This window comes from Schistocerca nitens, chromosome 2 (genome assembly GCF_023898315.1).
Source record: "Schistocerca nitens isolate TAMUIC-IGC-003100 chromosome 2, iqSchNite1.1, whole genome shotgun sequence".
NCBI classification, from domain to species: Eukaryota; Metazoa; Arthropoda; class Insecta; order Orthoptera; family Acrididae; genus Schistocerca; species Schistocerca nitens.
Genome location: NC_064615.1, coordinates 713,351,769 through 713,372,386, shown reverse-complemented (window position 1 = coordinate 713,372,386; position 20,618 = coordinate 713,351,769). Strand labels below are relative to the sequence as shown.

Genomic DNA, 20,618 nt, shown 5'->3' with positions numbered 1-20,618 from the left:
GGCCTAACGGTGTGCGGGACCGTAGCCCAGCTTCATGGAGACGGTTGCGAATGGTCCTCGCCGATACCCCAGGAGCAACAGTGTCCCTAATTTGCTGGGAAGTGGCGGTGCGGTCCCCTACGGCACTGCGTAGGATCCTACGGTCTTGGCGTGCATCCGTGCGTCGCTGCGGTCCGGTCCCAGGTCGACGGGCACGTGCACCTTCCGCCGACCACTGGCGACAACATCGATGTACTGTGGAGACCTCACGCCCCACGTATTGAGCAATTCGGCGGTACGTCCACCCGGCCTCCCGCATGCCCACTATACGCCCTCGCTCAAAGTCCGTCAACTGCACATACGGTTCACGTCCACGCTGTCGCGGCATGCTACCAGTGTTAAAGACTGCGATGGAGCTCCGTATGCCACGGCAAACTGGCTGACACTGACGGCGGCGGTGCACAAATGCTGCGCAGCTAGCGCCATTCGACGGCCAACACCGCGGTTCCTGGTGTGTCCGCTGTGCCGTGCGTGTGATAATTGCTTGTACAGCCCTCTCGCAGTGTCCGGAACAAGTATGGTGGGTCTGACACACCGGTGTCAATGTGTTCTTTTTTCCATTTCCAGGAGTGTATTTCACCCGTTAACTCACTCTGTAAAGGATGAGAACCAAGTGCTTTACATTCGCTTTGACCCACACAATCTGATCTGACAGCTGCATGTCAAAGTGCACAGTATCTGCCTGACCGAAATTTACTACTTTTTCCTTAGCTTATCAGTGATAAAATAAGTTGACTGTTAAGCTCCCCACAGCTCAGAATCTGGGCGATCTGACGGATTACTTCATGAAAATTCAGCACCGCAGTGGAGCATCAGAGTCCGGGTTCAGTATAGCCATACTCGTTTTCCGCGAACAAATACTCTTCTCTGAAACAAGGGAGGTGGTCCTGTGTTTAAACATGTCACTAGCAGTCACAAAGAACGGGGCTTGAATCCCTGAGTGAACCTATTCATTTAGCCTTTCTCATTGCCCTATCAGATCTACCTACTATTTTGTCCGTTGGTCCGTTGACTCAAGTCCCCAAATCAGTCGCCTGTCAAATTCATAACTTGGATATATTTATCTTAATTTGCTTTGTCCGTTGTTTCAGGCCACAGCTTCGTATGTCTGTGGTGATTCAAAATGACTGAAAGCCAAAATAAAAACTTTATGTATCCTTCGTTTATTATTATTCAGCACTGAACAAAAATATATCGCTCCAGTTCAACAGGACGTCGTCGTTGTTGCTATCATGTTGTTTATAAGAATCCTATCGTCTAAAACTGTTCCTCCTGTCATTCTGGTAGTAACTGGCGCAACTCACTGAAAACTCTACAGAAGTGCCCAACTCCAACAAAAGCAGCTTCTTATGTTATGGTGAATTATTACGTTCTTACGGTGCCAAACAAACTCTACTCAGATTTATGAAGCGTCTTATGACTTCAATGATCATTTGTACAATTTCCGATGGTAATGAAAGCCAATTTTCAGTATGATTCGATGGATCAAAACAGAATTAGTGGAACCTCAGAGATCGCTGGTTCCGTTTGCATGCAAATCCTGTTTATTATACATTGATTGAACACGGCTGATATGTTGGTAGAAAAGATAAAAACAAAAAAGCGAAAATTACTACAAAAATGCCAAAGTAAAAATCAAATAGTCATTTTGTAATTTTGCTAGTGAAAACAAGGTGCAAGAAACCCCCCTGAGGAGATAAAGCGCAAAAAAAATTGGACATATAGCCAGAAATCCATGGTAGGTACGCTACAGGGTATTTATTAATTCATCGTCCCTGTTCAGTACAATGCAGTGGACGACATGCTGTGATGAGACCACCATTACACAAAGTGTTTGAGGTGGCCTCCACAGGCCTCTAAATGTGCATGAATACAACATAACAACAACTGCCATACACATTCAAATGTGCTATACTGTAACTGAATAGCATTACAGGCAGCATGAATGTGTTGTTCCAGTACCTGCACGTCCTGGATGGGCTCCGCATGCATGACTTCTTTCAGATGCCATCACAGTTAGAAATCTAAAGGATTTTGGTTCGGCAACTGAACAGACCACACAACTGGACCACCTCATCCGAACCAACAGCAGGGTACATGTTGTCAAGTTGCCTTCATATGTAAATGTGGAAGCGAGCTGTACCATCATCATGTGGTAGCAGCACCAGCATGTGGTAGGCGCAATACATTTTGTACACCAAAGACATATATTTCCACATGGGAGCCTTGATCTCCCACAGGGAGTATAATTACGCCTCGCCAGTGAGGCATTGTGGGAGGATGTCTTGTTCCACAAGGTGGTTGCCAATAATGGTTGCTCACACATTAAGGCTGAACCAGTAGTAACGATTCACTGCCATCATACTATACTCAGCCTAGAGGTGGGTGTTGTGAAGGTTGAAGGTAACACTGTGGTGTCACCGCCAGACACCACACTTGCTAGATGATAGCCTTTGAATCGGCCGCAGTCCGTTAGTATATGTCGGACCTGCGTGTCGCCACTATCAGTGATTGCAGACCGAGCACCGCCACACGGCAGGTCTAGTCTAGAGAGACTCCCTAGCACTCGCCCAGTTGTGCAGCCGACTTTGCTAGCGATGGTCCGCTGTCCACATACGCTCTCATTTGCAGAGACGACAGTTTAGCATAGCCTTCAGCTACGCCATTTGCTACGACCTAGCAAGGCACCCTATTCAGTTACTATGATTACTATCTTCAAGAATGTATTCTGAACAGATAATATTGTGAATCATGTACCATCAAGAGTGACGTTCATCATTAAAGGATTAAAGTTAAGTATCAAACTAATTACGTCCACTTTCAGAATTCTCATTCCTTGTCATGTTCCAGACCTCACGTCAGTATAGTTCTTCCCTCCTCACGCCAGCCTGTGTGAGCTAAAACTCGTGCATTTAGGCATGCAGAGGCAGTTGCTGTTGAGAAAGTTCCACATGGACATCTGACTTACATCATGCTCACAGGCCACCTGCTCCGTGCTGACACTGGCATCTTATTCTACATTGCTCAACACTTACTCCACCAAGGCCTGTGTATCTACTGGTCCCAACCACCTTTTGTGGTTACCCACAGTCATCAAAGAGCTTGTCTCACACAAACAATGAGACACCGTTGTGAACAGTTTATGGTGTGATTGCTGTTGGTGGGGCTACTTTGCCTGGTGTAATCATGCTGCCACCTGCCCACTGCTATTTGCATGTCCTTATATAAAGACAATGTCAGCCTGTTCCTGATTGGTATACCAGGCCATCATCTCTCAGGGCCACACTACATTTCACAGGTTCACAACAGAGTGAGCAGGCAACAGCAGTGAAGTCGAGTCCCCTAAGATCCGTGTCTGACTGAGAGACTATGACTGACAATATTTCCTCTTAAGTCGGAAGCTAAAACATTAGTACAGATACAACATTCTGACTCCTGGTGTGTTCTGATTTTCACTTTCAATTACTGGATCCTAGGCTGTAAGAGATCTTGGATCTCCACCTTCAGGTGGATTTATTTCCATTTGCAATGCATTTTTGGCCATATGTCTAACATAACTTCTTTATCAATATAATAGAGGGAAACATTCCACGTGGGAAAAATATATCTAAAACAAAGATGATGTGACTTACCAAACGAAAGCGCTGGCAGGTCGATAGACACACAAACAAACACAAACACACACACAAAATTCAAGCTTTCGCAACAAACTGTTGCCTCATCAGGAAAGAGGGGAAGGAGAGGGAAAGACGAAAGGATGTGGGTTTTAAGGGAGAGGGTAAGGAGTCATTCCAATCCCGGGAAATATGTCTGCTTGTGTCTGTATATGTGTGGATGGATATGTGCGTGTGTGCGAGTGTATACCTGTCCTTTTTTCCCCCTAAGGTAAGTCTTTCCGCTCCCGGGATTGGAATGACTCCTTACCCTCTCCCTTAAAACCCACATCCTTTCGTCTTTCCCTCTCCTTCCCCTCTTTCCTGATGAGGCAACAGTTTATTGCGAAAGCTTGAATTTTGTGTGTGTGTTTGTGTTTGTTTGTGTGTCTATCGACCTGCCAGCACTTTCGTTCGGTAAGTCACATCATCTTAGATATATAACTTCTTTATCCATTTTCCTAGTTTGCCCCATTTAACAATTCACACCATATATATTGCATTTAAAACATAGATAATAAATCTGAACATGAATGTTTGCAGGGCAAGAAATCTTTAAGTTATAAAATGGTTTGTAGTGATGTTTTATTTAATTGTTACCTGTATTGAGGTATTTTGACTTTATACTTCTGCATCGACCTGATACTTCAGTTGCTTAAGAAATAGGAACACTTTTCAAACAATATTTCAAACAGTAGCTGAGCAATACTCTCATATCTCACTTTGTGGTCGCTGTCCGTCACAAAACCTACTATATCACTACAGGAAAGATGTTAGTTATGCTGGAGATAATTTCTAAAAGAGAAACCAAATATGAAAACTTGATTCACAGAAATAAAGTGATAAAGTATGATTAACTAAAAAGATTGATGTGGAAAGAGTTGGGAAATTTCATGCAATTTTATATAGTAACCGCACTTGTCAGTTATGTTGCACCAGGACCAACTTCATTGTGTGACTATTTTCGATTATGGTGAACAAAGAGTATGCCTTCCTTCTGAAGCAATGAGTTAGGTACAGATGAAGTGCTTGTAATTGATGTTTGGTGTATTGAAGGAAAATTATAGCGGACCTATATCAATAAGGGCGAATACCTAGTTGCTTCCTTTGAAAAGTAAACAGCAACACCCTAATTTTTCTATCATTATACATTGCTTGATTACTGGAGGAACATTATGTCACTGTTGAACAAATCCACAAATCCATTGCGCTAATTCCTTTACAGAGCTTTCTAACATCATTTAGGAACATTACTGTGACACCCACTGATATGATATCAGTCATTTTGATAAACTTTCTATTTCTTTCATTCAGAAAAATATGGCACTGGTAAAAAAAAGTACATACAAATTTTGCACAATTTTCCTTTCCATTAGACTTCACAGATTAGACTTTTATTACTTCATTCACCTATCATGTTACATAAATACCATTATGAAAAAGAACTATCCAGGGATATGGAATGAGTCTCGTTATACCTTAATGGGCAGAAGAAGCCACTGTAATCTACTTCTGCAAAGCACAGTAACAACAAAGTATGACTAGTAATAATTTACTCAAACTGATAACAGAAATTACTTCTAGATTATATGTAACTTATATGTTTACGTAGGTATATAAGGAAAAAGCTACTTTGAAAAAGCCACTACTCCATTTCTCATACTATTAAGCTATTTTATTGTTTTGATCTAATATGGTACTTCAAACAAAGTATTTATGTAATTTTATGTGCAGATTGTTATTAGCTGTCTACATATTCATGGAGTCAACAACTGTTTAATACAAACTAGAGTTATGTGAAATTTATGCACCCATTGCAGAGATCAGTATCTGATCTGAATACAGTACTAATCATGAAACTATACTGCTTGTATTATATGACACTGATTATGATGAAACTCATGCTAGTGAAAAATAACCTTTTTATGGAGGATAATCACTGTAAAAAATATAGAATGTTTGATTCAGCTTCACAGTCAGTTATATATATTTACTTTGTTCCAGGTGGTATCGTACTGTTTTACCTGATCTTCTATGCTGCACTGGCAGCATTTTTTGCGGTCTGCATGCAGGGACTCCTTTACTGCCTAGATGATCACTCACCAAAATGGCAAGGCAGCCAGTCTCTAATTGGAACCAATCCAGGTAATTACTTTACAGGCTAACCTAATTTACAGCAGTTTACCTTCCTTTTGATCTTCCTCGTTTCAGAGAATAGTGCAAAAAACTAACAGATTGCTGCAATTATGACCAACTATTTTATATATGGGAAAATAAATCAGATGGAGCACTGAAATACACTGGGCCAGAAACAGTGAAACAATGTTCCATAAACCAACATTACTTCAATCTTCCATATTCAGTTTATAGGTTCTGGATAAAAATGATACTTGGAGGTCTGGCTTAGCCACAGTGTAGGAGATTATTTCTATAAAGAATTTTTATCCAGCAGCCAAATTTTCTAGTTAAGGAGTTGAAACAAATCACTAGGATGTAAATATGTAGACTAGCATTAATATCGAACTAGTTCAAAGATGAGTTTACTCATTTTCATATTATGTATGTCATAGGTGCACAGGATTTTGCCCTGCTCAGAGAGTAACATTTTAACAGGACATTCTTGGTCACTTTCCCTTCAAGTTTTATTTTCAATAGTGAAGCATAATAGGTTACAGTTATAGATTGTTTTCATAGTAATTCTTGAAGATTATATCACAGGAAAGAGAATCCCAAGAAAACTGGCCAGCAATTTGTTAGCTGATATAATGTCCAGAACCTACTCCAGTACACTCAAACAGGTCTTTGTCCATTACTGAGTTGTGTAATTTCAGCTGTAGAGTGTGATGACAGCCAGGTTTCCACCACGATCATGAATAGGTGCATAAAATCCTGATGATTGTAACTAAATTTTGCAAAACACTTCACTGAAAGATTGATCTAGATGCAGTTTTTAGCAAGAACACATTCATCACACACATCTCCTTTTTATTTTCAGTTCTTTTTTCCAAAATATCATGCACTCATCTCATACTCCTAGAGTCTCAGCTAACTCAACACTTTCACCCAGTTTTTTACTATGTCATAATGAAATTTCACAACAGTCTCTGATTTATGGCTGCAAATCTACCAGGTATGAATGTTTAAGATGATTTGATATGTGTGTAAACATGCATCTGACTCAAACAATGTTCACAGTTAATAAAAGAACCATGCATAATAATGCTGTTGCCGCTTGCCAAAATTAAACCTTTCATAGAAATTTACAACACTTTTAAAGCATTTTTCTTATTGGAGAAAGTGAGCAATGAACAGAAAATATTTTTAATCAGTAGATTTTCTGTATCCACATTATAAGTTATACTATAAGGAATTTCCTTGGTGGAACAAGATTGATACGAGAAGTAAAGGTAATAACTCACAGAATTCTTCTTCAGAGTTAAAGGGTACACATATACCTGAATAACAACATTGTCCTGGCAGACTATATTGTGTGCCATTGTTGCAGTGCTGATGCTATGTAACCAGCCAGGACAATGTGTAGCCCCCCCCCCCCCACAAGATCTGCTCAGCTATTTGGCAAATTGTCAACTTTACTCATTAATTTTTTATAAATAATATTGGTATATATCAGAAATGAATTCATGTAATATGAATAAATGTCAGAGAACTTTTTCCTTTCTTTTTATATCAGTCACAAAAAAATCAGAAAAACTGCAATTATCTGGAAAACAAATCGACTAACTACCAAAGTTAAATATGTTTTTACCACAGTAATGATAAACAAATATTGTATTCATTTTTTATGTAAGCTGTATCCCTTAGCAAAATCTCATCCAATGGGATACATAACCTTTTTGAGTTGTAGTTATCTCACTGGTTTCTTTGAGTATGGAAACCAGGGTACATACAACATACCAAAATATTCACTGTAAAAATAAAAATAAAATTCAATAAAAAGAACATTAAGTATTTTTTTACTATAGGGCTACTTTGTGTCAGTAGGTATCTTTTCTTTTCATTTTTCAAATCTCATATGACTTCCATGAGGCCAAGGAGAGAAACATCTGTGCCAACAGTTTCTCTAGAGTGCTCTTTCATCTAGAGGCTCTCTCTTGAATCCCTTGTGCCCAAGGGGCTGTTGTTAGTGATTGCTTCATTGAAAAATCTTCAATTACTGAGCTGACTTTTAAAAATGATGTTTGCTGCAGTCTTTCATCTCAAATATCTAGCTGGTAGGGATAACCATCTTTCATGTTAATATGTTAATTATGTTGCAAAACAATATAACCAGCATTAGATGAGATTTTTGCAATATATGAGAAATTAACCAAAGTATTTCCAAGTGATGAGGTTACTTTGTGATGCAGACAAGACAAAATCCATACAAAGGAATGTAAAAAAAACACTCTTCCAGCATAGCCTCAACACCCTTGAGGAAGAAGTATTTCTTCATGGAGATGATGGGTGAAGAGACAGGCAATAACAGTGAGTTAGTATCTCTTCATGAATTCAAAGATAGTGTGAATTGCTTTCATGAGGGCTGAATCGTGTCAGACGATGTACAACAGCATCATCAGATCAAGAAATGCACAAATTTTCAGGGTAGGAGACTCCCAGGTGGTCATCTTTGAAGATCACCTATTCCTCAGAAAGGTGACCGATGACAAAAATAAGGAGCACAGGGAGTATTATGGGGTGATATAAGATCTCAGGTGTGCAGGACCCACACCAAACAGGATTAACAGTGGATATGAATGATCACAGGTTTGATTCATGAGAGGTTGTGATGGAAATTCTGAAAAACCTGAATTGATAGATGCTTGAAGATAGATGCCAGCTATTCCATGAAGGCCTACTTTCAAAGTTTTGAAAACCAATTTTAAATGAACAATCTAAAAATATACTACAGTTCACTATGTATCATTCCAATAGGGATCTTGAAGACAGTATTAGACTAATTACAGTGCACACAAAGGTATTCAAAGTAGCATTCTTCCCACACTTTATGTGAATGGAATAGGAACAAATTGAAGTAGCCCTGCCGTGCACTTTGCTATGATTTGGAGAGTGTAGATGCAGATGCAGCTGTGCTGTAAATGGTCATCACAGCTAAATCAATTATTATACAGTGTCGATTAAAATTTGTATGTCACTGATCTCTGCAGTCAGGGTCAGATGAAGGCTGATCAAGGTCGAAGAGCTAGATTTTACATTTTTTTAATAGGAATGGAAAAATGGTTCTTACATTTAAAAGGACTTCAGTAAAAGCGTGTATCCGTTGATCTAATAAACATGTATCTGTTAACTTTGTGAAAATAATTTTGCTCCGTGGATTCATAGTAGCTGCACAGATGTCAGCACACTGACACTTTCCCTCCTCCATTTCTCTGAAGTTATTAAATACTTGGGTTTGTGTCATACACCAATATGTAGACAAGGAATTGACAATGCAATTTGAGAAAAACCTTAAAATTTGTTACAAAGTGGAAATAGTGGTATTTCCAAATAAATTCCTTTATTACTCCACAAATAGTTTGTTTCATATTGAAAGAAATGTTAGGTACATTGGAGGCCCCAAGAAGGAGCTGAAAGGGATAGTTTCTGTAACAAAAGTATGAATAAAAATTAACTCCAAATTTTTAGAGAGATTTTATGGAACAAACAACACACAAAGATTTGCAAAACAGGGACTGATTTGTATTTAATGACATGGGTTAGATTACAAAGTTGGCCACTTGACGTATTCCCTGTAGGCTTTTGCCTCAGTATCTGCAGACAATGTTTGTTTAATGATGTTCCTCACATTTTGTCACTATGAGTGGCTGTCATAACATCACAAAAATCACTAAACAAACATCAGTTGAAGATCCTGAGACAAAAGTCTATAGGCAACAGACGTTGGTTAGATTGTTTGCTGCGAATCAATTTAAGCTTCCTAATCTATTATGTTTCCAATGTTGCCCCAGTTTGAGGTTTGTGGCAAGTCAGTCTTGTCGTCAGTAGATACTAATGTTTCAGAAAAGTTCTTTTATCTCTTTCATAGACAGTTTATGCATATAAGTGCAAAAACTGGTCAAATACTAAACCAAAAGGGATGTTTCATTTGATTTTTTGCTATCTGAATTCCATTTTATTCCCATGAGTAAGACTGATATTGTGATTATCTCTTTTCTATATATATTAAAAACTTATTAGTGAAGTTGACTTTCAATTACATTCTAAATCATTAATTTCATTCTGCTTGTATTCTTCTCACGTAAATGTTATTGCAATCTACAACTTTTTTCCAGGAATGGGCTTCAGACCAATGTCAAGGGACATTGAACAAGCTGGCTCACTTATCTGGTACACAGCCAACAATCAGACTGATGTAGATTATTGGGTAGAAATTCTAAATGAATTCAGTGCACGTAAGTATGAAATATGTTTGATTGAGTTTAGGTAGTATTAATCAATAAAATCTTCCAGCCACAGCATGAAGGCAATTTAATTGTCCTTAACGAGACTCTCTCTGATTTTACATGCAGTGTGATGTTTGATTTAAAGTTGTTCCAAGAGTGAATAATGTTTCTCACAATAGAGAGAATGAACTATGCATTATAAAATTCTCCAATTACAGCTTACTACAATGAAACTTTGAAGCAGACACTAATGCACTGTGACTATGATCGTCCTATTATGGATAAAAAAGGCTGCATTGTGGATACCAGTACATGGGGAGACTGTAGACCTGAAATGGGATACAGCTACAATCGTTCACGTCCATGTTTCTTCATTAAACTTAATAAGGTAAGGTAAGGTGACTGTAAATAATACTTTGGTGACACCAACAGAGAATATGAAATCGTAATGGAGATGCACAATGAGACTCCACAAATCAGTCTGAGTTCGTAGAAAAATATGACCAGTCATTCATGTTGAATGATAAAGAAGAGACTGACAGATTGTAAATTTAATTTTTTTCATGATTTTTTTTTTATGTGCTCATATTGTGTTTGATAGTTAAGTGCTAAAATATTGGCTCTGAATCAGTTAGCATCCTCGGATGTTTTCTTCATTATATCTGCTACAATCTAGTTCATCCTTCATGTCTTTGGTTGGTCCACTACATTATCATCAAACAATGTTTTTGAAAAATTTTTCTATATTTCCGCTAAATCATTTATACAGAACGTGAACAAGACACGGCCAAGTACTGAACCTGGAGGGGGCCACATGAGAGGGTTGTCATTCTTACAAAAATTGTTCAGTTTCCTACTATATTTTTGTTTAAGCTCACAGAAAATGGCAATTGTGGATTTAAATCGATGTCAAAACTTCTTTAGTGAAATTAATATGCATTTGTTTATAAAGAATACTTTACAGATATCAAAAAGGCATTTTGCGAGGAAAAGTGTCTTTACAGTAAATTTATTTTCTTTCAGAGGTTGCAGTCTCATGTTTTAATAGATTGGAAGGAATGTGGTGTCTGTAATCTTTTTCTATTTTATTATCCATACTTTTACAGATTGACAATATTTGTACTGGAAATACATCTTAATTCATTGATCTATTGATGAGATAGAGGGGGAAGGGGTGGATACACAGTCACAATCAAATATGGAGAAGATTATAATATCTTCATTGTCAGAAATGCTGTAATAATAGTCATCTTCATTATATCTTTGGCAGGTGTATCTTGAAACAATTTCTTTCAGCAGTCAAAAATGTAGTTTACATCCAATTCAATTGAATGTATCTCTGGGCAAAACACTTTCTTCAACTGTAATAAATTCATAAAATCTGATAGTTGGCAATTTCACTGTTGGCATGACAGCATGTCATTGAATTAATTGTCATTACGAACAGCAGTCATATTTTTTGATGTCAGAAAACCTTTTGCCTCTAAAGACAGGCAGGCAATGTGTAACATACTAGTGGAATTCCATCTTGATAAAAGATAATCTAAAAAACAAGACATTTTATCAAACAAAGTCCAACTAACACAACATCAAAAGTTACATTTTTGAGAGATATTTTTGCGTTATTCAAGACCAAGACTCAGCTCAGATAGTGATATAACTTACCTTCAATACTGTTTAGTTGAGTTCTAAAGAAAATAATTAAGGCAAAATGTATTTTTAGAAAAACTGGACCTGCTTTTACATGTACTTACAGATACTAGATGGATACATTATGATATTGTGATAGGTGGAGATGTGAATGCCGAATTCGATGTTACAACACAAAAACGCACTGTCTCTGAACTCCAAAACCTACTAAGACAGTGCAACTTACATTCAGTCAATAACAAGCCTACAAGAGAACATGCATGTCTTGACAAATTTTTGTAAATTTTAAAACAACAGAAGAATCATGTTTTGTGACAGTATTTCTATATTCTGATCGTGATTCAGTATGTTTAAATTATACAAGTAGGTTCCCTCTTGATAAGAGTAATGTAAATAAGCTTGTCCCAGAAGTTGTGGTCACTAGACCAGTCACAGATGAGAAAATTGACAGGTTTCGTACGTCCCTTTCTAACAGAGATTGGTGTGGCCTGTGTTATGATGAGACACATTATACTCTAAGCAATTATCTGCCAGCAAAGGTACTATTTGATAGGTTTCTCAAAGCATTTTTGGGACACTTTAATGACTGCATTCCAACAAAGAAATGCAAAGTAACTGACAGAGTCCTAAAAGCAAAAGTTCCAAATAGACAAAATACATGGTATACAAAACAGCTGTCTACTATGAAAAATCAAGTTATGTTGTTGTACAATATTTTTAAAAATCTGAAAACCAACCATGCTAAATTAGCCTATGTTAGATTTAGGAATGAGTACATAAAAGCAATTGTGGAAGCCAAACAAGCACACAATCTCAGAAGTATTGAGAAATCCACCAATAAGTGCAAAGCAGCATGGGCACTAGTAAATAGTGCCGCCAAAGATAAAAGAAGTGACAAAATTAGTATCTCTCCCCAGGAATTTAACGACTTTTTTATTAAATCAGTTAAGGAAGTAGGAAGTGCTATAATTAAACCTGAAATCAGCTCATCACAGTTACTGTCAAAAAATATTGCTAGGTCATCAACAAACACAAATACCTTCCATTTTTCTGAGGTCTCACCTGGTTTTGTGTTAAGAATAGTGAAGCAGTTAAAATCATCAGACAGTGTAGACACATATGACCTGTCTTGTAACATGCTGAAGAAAGTAATAGACTGTATAGTGTACCCCCTGACATATTGTATAAACAAGTGTATACTGGAGGGTTTTTTCCCTGATGAGCTTAAACTGTCTAGGGTAGTTCCAGTACATAAAAAAGGAGATAAAAATTCTGTCTCAAGTTACAGGCCAATATCCATAGTCCCAGTTTTTTCAAAAGTTCTAGAATGCATAATTTACCAACAATTATTTGTTTACTTTGATAACATAGGATTAATAAGTGGATCACAGTATGGCTTTAGGAAAAACCTGTCAACCATTGATGCCATAGACAATGTTGTTAAATACATCCATCAAGTATTTGAAGATAAATGCTTTGCTCAAGTGACTTTTTGTGACATAAGCAAAGCCTTTGACTGTGTAGAACATACACTACTACTCGAAAAAATGGACTTTTATGGTGTTAAAGGTAACAGCCTTAAGCTATTAAGATCATATTTACAAAACCGTAAGCAAGACGTCTGTGTTGGGAAAGAAATGTCCAGTAAAGAACAAGTTAAGGTAGATGTTCCGCAGAGATCTGTGCTGGGCCCTTTCCTTTTCCTAATAATGATAAATGACCTGCCATCATTTATTAAATCCAGAACAGTACTCTGTGCTGATGATACAACGTTTCTGAACAGCAGTAATGATCTTAATAGCCTTAAAACATGTGTTACAGAGACAATTGAGCAAGCTTCACTCTGGTTTAAAGCAAATGGGTTCTTGCTTAATGAAAGCACAACCCAGTAGATGGTATTTAGTTTAAAAGACAAGTTTCCATCAGATGATCCTAGTTGTGTTAAATTTTTGGGGGTATATTTGGATGATAAACTTTCTTGGAGTCCACATATTAAGTCTATTAGTGGTAAATTGTCTAGGGTAATCTATGCCAGTATCTCGTCTCCTACCTTCCAAACTTTACAGAAGCTCCCCTGCGAACCTTGCAGAACTAGCACTCCTGAAAGAAAGGATACTGCGGAGACATGGTTTAGCCACAGCCTGGGGGATGTTTCCAGAATGCGATTTTCACTCTGCAGCGGAGTGTGCGCTGATATGAAACTTCCTGGCAGATTAAAATTGTGTGCCCGACCGAGACTTGAACTCGGGACCTTTGCCTTTCACGGGCAAGTGCTCTACCATCTGACCTACCGAAGCACGACTCACGCCCGGTCCTCACAGCGTTACTTCTGCCAGTAGATACTGGCCAGGAAGTTTCAAATGCAACGTATTTACCAAATTAAAGGCAACACTGCATGCAAAGGTCTTGAGTTCGAGTCTCGGTCGGGCACACAGTTTTAATCTGCCAGGAAGTTTCATATCAGCACACACTCCGCTGCAGAGTGAAAATCTCATTCTGGAAACATCCCCCAGGCTGTGGCTAAGCCATGTCTCCGCAGTACCCTTTCTTTCAGGAGTGCTAGTTCTGCAAGGCTCGCAGGAGAGCTTCTGTAAAGATTGGAAGGTAGGAGACGAGATACTGGCAAAAGTAAAGCTGAGAGTACCGGGCGTGAGTCGTGCTTTGGTAGCTCAGATGGTAGAGCACTTGACTTGCCCGTGAAAGGCAAAGGTCCCGAGTTCGAGTCTCGGTCGGGCACACAGTTTTAATCTGCCAGGAAGTTTCATATCAGCGCACACTCCGCTGCAGAGTGAAAATCTCATTCTGGAAACATCTCCCAGGCTGTGGCTAAGCCATGTCTCCGTAGTAGCCTTTCTTTCAGGAGTGCTAGTTCTGCAAGGTTCGCAGGAGAGCTTCTGTAAAGTTTGGAAGGTAGGAGATGAGATACTGGCAGAAGTAAAGCTGTGAGTACCGGGTGTGAGTTGTGCTTCGGTAGCTCAGATGGTAGAGCACTTGCCTGCGAAAGGCAAAGGTCCTGAGTTCGAGTCTCGGTCGGGCACACAGTTTTAATCTGCCAGGAAGTTTCATATCAGCACACACTCCGCTGCAGAGTGAAAATCTCATTCTGGAAACATCCCCCAGGCTGTGGCTAAGCCATGTCTCCGCAGTACCCTTTCTTTCAGGAGTGCTAGTTCTGCAAGGCTCGCAGGAGAGCTTCTGTAAAGATTGGAAGGTAGGAGACGAGATACTGGCAAAAGTAAAGCTGAGAGTACCGGGCGTGAGTCGTGCTTTGGTAGCTCAGATGGTAGAGCACTTGACTTGCCCGTGAAAGGCAAAGGTCCCGAGTTCGAGTCTCGGTCGGGCACACAGTTTTAATCTGCCAGGAAGTTTCATATCAGCGCACACTCCGCTGCAGAGTGAAAATCTCATTCTGGAAACATCTCCCAGGCTGTGGCTAAGCCATGTCTCCGTAGTAGCCTTTCTTTCAGGAGTGCTAGTTCTGCAAGGTTCGCAGGAGAGCTTCTGTAAAGTTTGGAAGGTAGGAGATGAGATACTGGCAGAAGTAAAGCTGTGAGTACCGGGTGTGAGTTGTGCTTCGGTAGCTCAGATGGTAGAGCACTTGCCTGCGAAAGGCAAAGGTCCTGAGTTCGAGTCTCGGTCGGGCACACAGTTTTAATCTGCCAGGAAGTTTCATATCAGCACACACTCCGCTGCAGAGTGAAAATCTCATTCTGGAAACATCCCCCAGGCTGTGGCTAAGCCATGTCTCCGCAGTACCCTTTCTTTCAGGAGTGCTAGTTCTGCAAGGCTCGCAGGAGAGCTTCTGTAAAGATTGGAAGGTAGGAGACGAGATACTGGCAAAAGTAAAGCTGAGAGTACCGGGCGTGAGTCGTGCTTTGGTAGCTCAGATGGTAGAGCACTTGACTTGCCCGTGAAAGGCAAAGGTCCCGAGTTCGAGTCTCGGTCGGGCACACAGTTTTAATCTGCCAGGAAGTTTCATATCAGCGCACACTCCGCTGCAGAGTGAAAATCTCATTCTGGAAACATCTCCCAGGCTGTGGCTAAGCCATGTCTCCGTAGTAGCCTTTCTTTCAGGAGTGCTAGTTCTGCAAGGTTCGCAGGAGAGCTTCTGTAAAGTTTGGAAGGTAGGAGATGAGATACTGGCAGAAGTAAAGCTGTGAGTACCGGGTGTGAGTTGTGCTTCGGTAGCTCAGATGGTAGAGCACTTGCCTGCGAAAGGCAAAGGTCCTGAGTTCGAGTCTCGGTCGGGCACACAGTTTTAATCTGCCAGGAAGTTTCAGTAATTCATGTTCTTTGTATCCTACAACAGAGCAATAGATAACACAAGCGACAAAGAAATTTGACAATAAAATCTCCACTGACATAAATGGAGATCCAAATAAAATTTTAAAGTTAATTACAAGAGAAATGGCTAAACTGCTCTGCCACCTAGTTAATTCATGTCTGACAGAAGGTAGTTTTCTAGATAGAATGAAAACAGCCAAAGTTGTAGCACTGTACAAAAATGGGGATCCACTGTGCTCTGGAAACTACAGACCACTTAGCCTATTGCACATTTTCTCAAAAGTTACTGAAAAGAAATATACATTAGATTTATCTCATATTTTGTAACAAATGGCATTATAAATAGTAGACAATTTGGATTCCAGACAGGAAAGTCAAGAGTTCTGCAGATTTTGAATGTATTAAGTATAATCTCAGAGGGATTAGACCAGGCCAAAATCTTCTTGGTATATTTTGTGACTTATTGAAAGCTTTTGACATTTCTCTGAGATATTTTAATGATTGCCCTTTCAACATTGAAAGTGAAATTATTCTTTTTACAGATGATACCATCAGCATAATCACAGGCACAAATTTATGTGATATCACAACAAAAAGCAAAATGATACTTCAATCTATCGCTCAGTGGCTAGAAACCAACAGGATAATTCTTGATGAATAGAAAACTAAAACAATACTCTTTAAGAACAACAAGAGAAGAAGAATAGCTACAAGTACAAGAACTTGATATGAATGTAGTTCAAAACACAAAGTTCTTAGGGCTCACCATAGATGACTGATTACTGTTTATTGTGGAAATACCATGTCACTACCCTAACAAGCAAATAAATTCAGCTATATCTGTTCTCCAAAACATTAAACCACTAGTAACAGAGGATGTTATGAGAATTATGTGTTTCTTAAATGTAGTTTCTTACCACATTGCTCCATCAGTGGCAAACTCAGAATGATAACATGCATGTCAGTTCATTTTTTATGACAATTTTTGTGATCTTTCTAAACAAATTGGTGGATAGGTAGTGATGCTGCAAAAATGCAATAGTAATACTAGGTCATGTTGGCATTATACCTTAGTTTCACATAGAAAGTAAAAAGTAAAGAAAAAAAAATGAGTATCTACTTAATTCTTTAATCTCACATTATAGTACATGATACATAGATTCTATAGTTCTAGAAGATTTTTTTCATTGTGACTAACAGACTCACCCAAACTGTACAATGACCTTTCCAGAAGAAATCGTCTCACAGGATCCCTAAACACGGACTCGTTATCAAACTTACATTTAATATCTGGAGGTACAGCATTATAAACTTTTGACCCAGTGTACTGCACATCCTTCTGCACCATTGTCAAAGTTTTACAATCATTGTGTAAATCATGCTTTTTCCTTGTATTGTATTCATGATAACCACAGTATCTTTGATACAACTATTATTTTTACTGATGAAAAGAATAAGTGAAAACATACACTGAGAAGTAGTAGTAAGAATTTTTACTTTCTGGAAGAGGTTTCTACAACTAGATTTACAGTCTACACCACTCATTAATCTTACAACACATTTGTGGACCAAGAATATTTTCTTTGCCAGTGCTCAGTTCCCCAAAATATAACTCCACATGTCATTAAAGAATGGAAACATTGATACTATGCTGTTTTATAATGTTTTAGTTTCCACTCTCAGATATAATACATATGCAAACACTGGTGAGTTAAGTTTCTTGTACAGATTTATTATATGATGAGACCAGTTTACTCTGCAGTCAATCATAACACCAGGAACTTTGTTGTTTCAACTCTTTCTGTTGTCTGTGGGGCACAGTTAACATATACCTCTTCTTTAGTTTTGGCAGTCACAGTGAAGTCAATATAGCTAGTTTTATTAAAGTTTAATGAGAGTCCATTGACACTAAACCATTTTACTAATTCAATGAGGATATTAGTAATAGTTCTTCGAAGATTTTCACATGCATGGCCAGTAATCATAATGTTAGCGTCATCTGCAAAAATGGTGAAATTGCACTGTAGCTTTGTAAATTGTGATAGGTCATTTATAAATATCAGGAACAGTAAAGCACTGAGAATAGATCCTTGTGGCACTCCACATTTGATGCATTTCCATTCTGATAAAGCTACACAACTACAGAAATAATCTGTGCTCTCTAATACTGCTTTCTGCTTCTTGTCTTTGAGGGATGAATGTAACTACTTATTTGATACACCAGGTTAGCAGTTTATAATAATATTTGATGGTTTATGGTATCAAAGGTTTCTGATAAATCACAAAATGATTCTGTTGTCATTTCTGTTGTTTGTGGACAGTAGAATTTTATTTATAAAAGTATACTTTGCTTGTTTGGTTGAGTGATTCTTTCAGAAATCAAACTGTCTTTTGCTGACAATGTTCCAAAATTCTTGTGTACTTGAGCTTTTCTAATATCTTTGAAGCAACAGTCAGAAGAGAAACTGGCCTGTAATTTGCAACTTATGTTTTTTCACCTTTGTTGAAGAGGGTTTTGACAGCAGCATATTTGAGTCTGTCAGGCATAGTTCCACATTGTAAGGATGCATTGAAAATGGGGCCAAACACATCATTTATAGGACCAAATTACTTTTCAATAAAATGTTAGATATTTTCTATTCCAGTGGAATTTTTATTCTTCAGAGAGCTGATTGTTCACTCAGTTTCAGATAATGCGAGGGGTCTAATATGAATTTTACCAGAGTCAAGGCTTTATTACCAGAACCCTTGCAGCATATTTATTCTGATACTGAGAAGAAGTGTTTTGAACATATCGGCAGTGTGTTGAGGATTGCATACAAGAGTTCCTTCATATATGATTTTGAAGTCTTCTAAAGCTCTTTTGTTCTCCTCTGTCTCACTTCTTACAATATTCAGAAATAGTCTTTATCTTATTTAGTACCATCATCACCTATGGAACAGTCATGGGGGGGGGGGGGGGGGCAGTTGAGTGATCCAAAAAAAATTAATGGCTAATGCAAGAAGAACAGATAGCTGTATGCTGCTATTCAAATAACTTAAAATTTTAACTTTTTACAGATTCATAGAAACAAATTCAATAACAATGAAGACGTACATAATCATGCTACCAGAAAAAGTATAAAGTTGGGCATTCCACAACACAACCTAGATAAACTACACTCATGCTCATACGTTAAGGATAATCGCAGAAAGTGCTGCCACACAATGTGGCACTACACAAAACTGGCCATAATAGCATAGGTACATAGGGGACACAACCGACACAGATCTGTAAGTCAACGGTATTGGTGATAAGTTGAGAAAAAAACATGTGTGCTACAAAACGCCACTATTTCCTGCGCATGTACCCAGACATCAATATGGGATATGATAACCATGCACACGTACACAGGCCGCACAATGGATTGGCATACTCTGGATAAGGTGGTCAAACAGTTGCTGGGGTATAGCTTCCCATTCTCGGACCAGTGCCTGTCGGAGCTCCTGAAGTGTCCTAGGGGTTTGAAGATGTGCAGCTATACGTCAACCGAGAGCATCCCAGATGTGCTCGATGTGGTTTAGGTCTGGAGAACAGGCAGTTCACTCCATTTGCCTCATATATTCTGTTTCAAGGTACTCCTTCATGACAGCAGCTCAGTGGGGCCGTGCTTTATCACTCATCAAGAGGAAGGTGGGACCCACTGCACCCCTGAAAAGGTGGGCATACTGGTGCGAAATGATGTCCCGATACACCTGACCTGTTACAGTTCCTCTGTCAAAGACATGCAGGGGTGTACGTGCACCAAAAAACATAATCCCACCCCATACCATCAAACCACAACCTCCTGGGGTGCAAATTTCTCGACCTCCGCTATCGGGTGGAGAAATGTAGGGTCCCCCTGAATAGGTCAGGTGTGCACTACACGCCGGAAGCGGCTACAAGGGTAGCAGAGTATGTGTGGACTGCACATGGGGGTTTTTTAGGTTAGAGAATTCCCTCCCTAGGCCCGACAAGATGCCTCCTGAGACGCGGCAAGGTAGGAGTAGGCAAAATGCAACAGGGAATAACAATATTAACGTGCTAATAGTAAACTGCAGGAGCATCTATAGAAACGTCCCAGATTTGCTCTCATTAATAAACGGTCACAACGCCCATATTGTACTAGGGACAGAAAGTTGGCTGAAACCAGACGTAAACAGTAATGAAATCCTAAACTCAGATTGGAATGTATAGCGCAGAGACAGGCTGGACAGTGAAGGAGGAGGCGTGTTTATAGCGATAAGAAGTGCAATAGTATCGAAGGAAATTGATGGAGATCCGAAATGTGAAACGATTTGGGTGAACGTCACGGTTGAAGCAGGCTCAGACATTGTAATTGGATGTCTCTATAGGCCCCCTGGCTCAGCAGCTGTTGTGGCACAGCACCTGAAGGAAAATTTGGAAAATATTTGGAGTAGATTTCCCCACCATGTTACAGTTCTGGGTGGAGATTTTAATTTGCCGGATATAGACTGGGAGACTGAAACGTTCATAACGGGTGGCAGGGACAAAGAATCCAGTGAAATTTTTTTAAGTGCTTTATCTGAAAACTAGCTTGAGCAGTTAAAC

The 20,618-nt window shown here is 39.0% G+C and overlaps 1 protein-coding gene across 1 annotated transcript in view; it reads left to right on the top strand.

The window, feature by feature from the left end:
* The window catches only part of LOC126236879 (sodium/potassium-transporting ATPase subunit beta-2-like), a 193,615-nt gene that overhangs the window by 149,909 nt on the left and 23,088 nt on the right, over window positions 1–20,618 (top strand). The window contains exons 2-4 of the mRNA XM_049946507.1: window positions 5,697–5,837; window positions 9,983–10,102; window positions 10,312–10,481. Coding sequence (XP_049802464.1) covers window positions 5,697–5,837; window positions 9,983–10,102; window positions 10,312–10,481 — 431 coding nt within the window. The remainder of the gene's footprint in view (window positions 1–5,696; window positions 5,838–9,982; window positions 10,103–10,311; window positions 10,482–20,618) is intronic.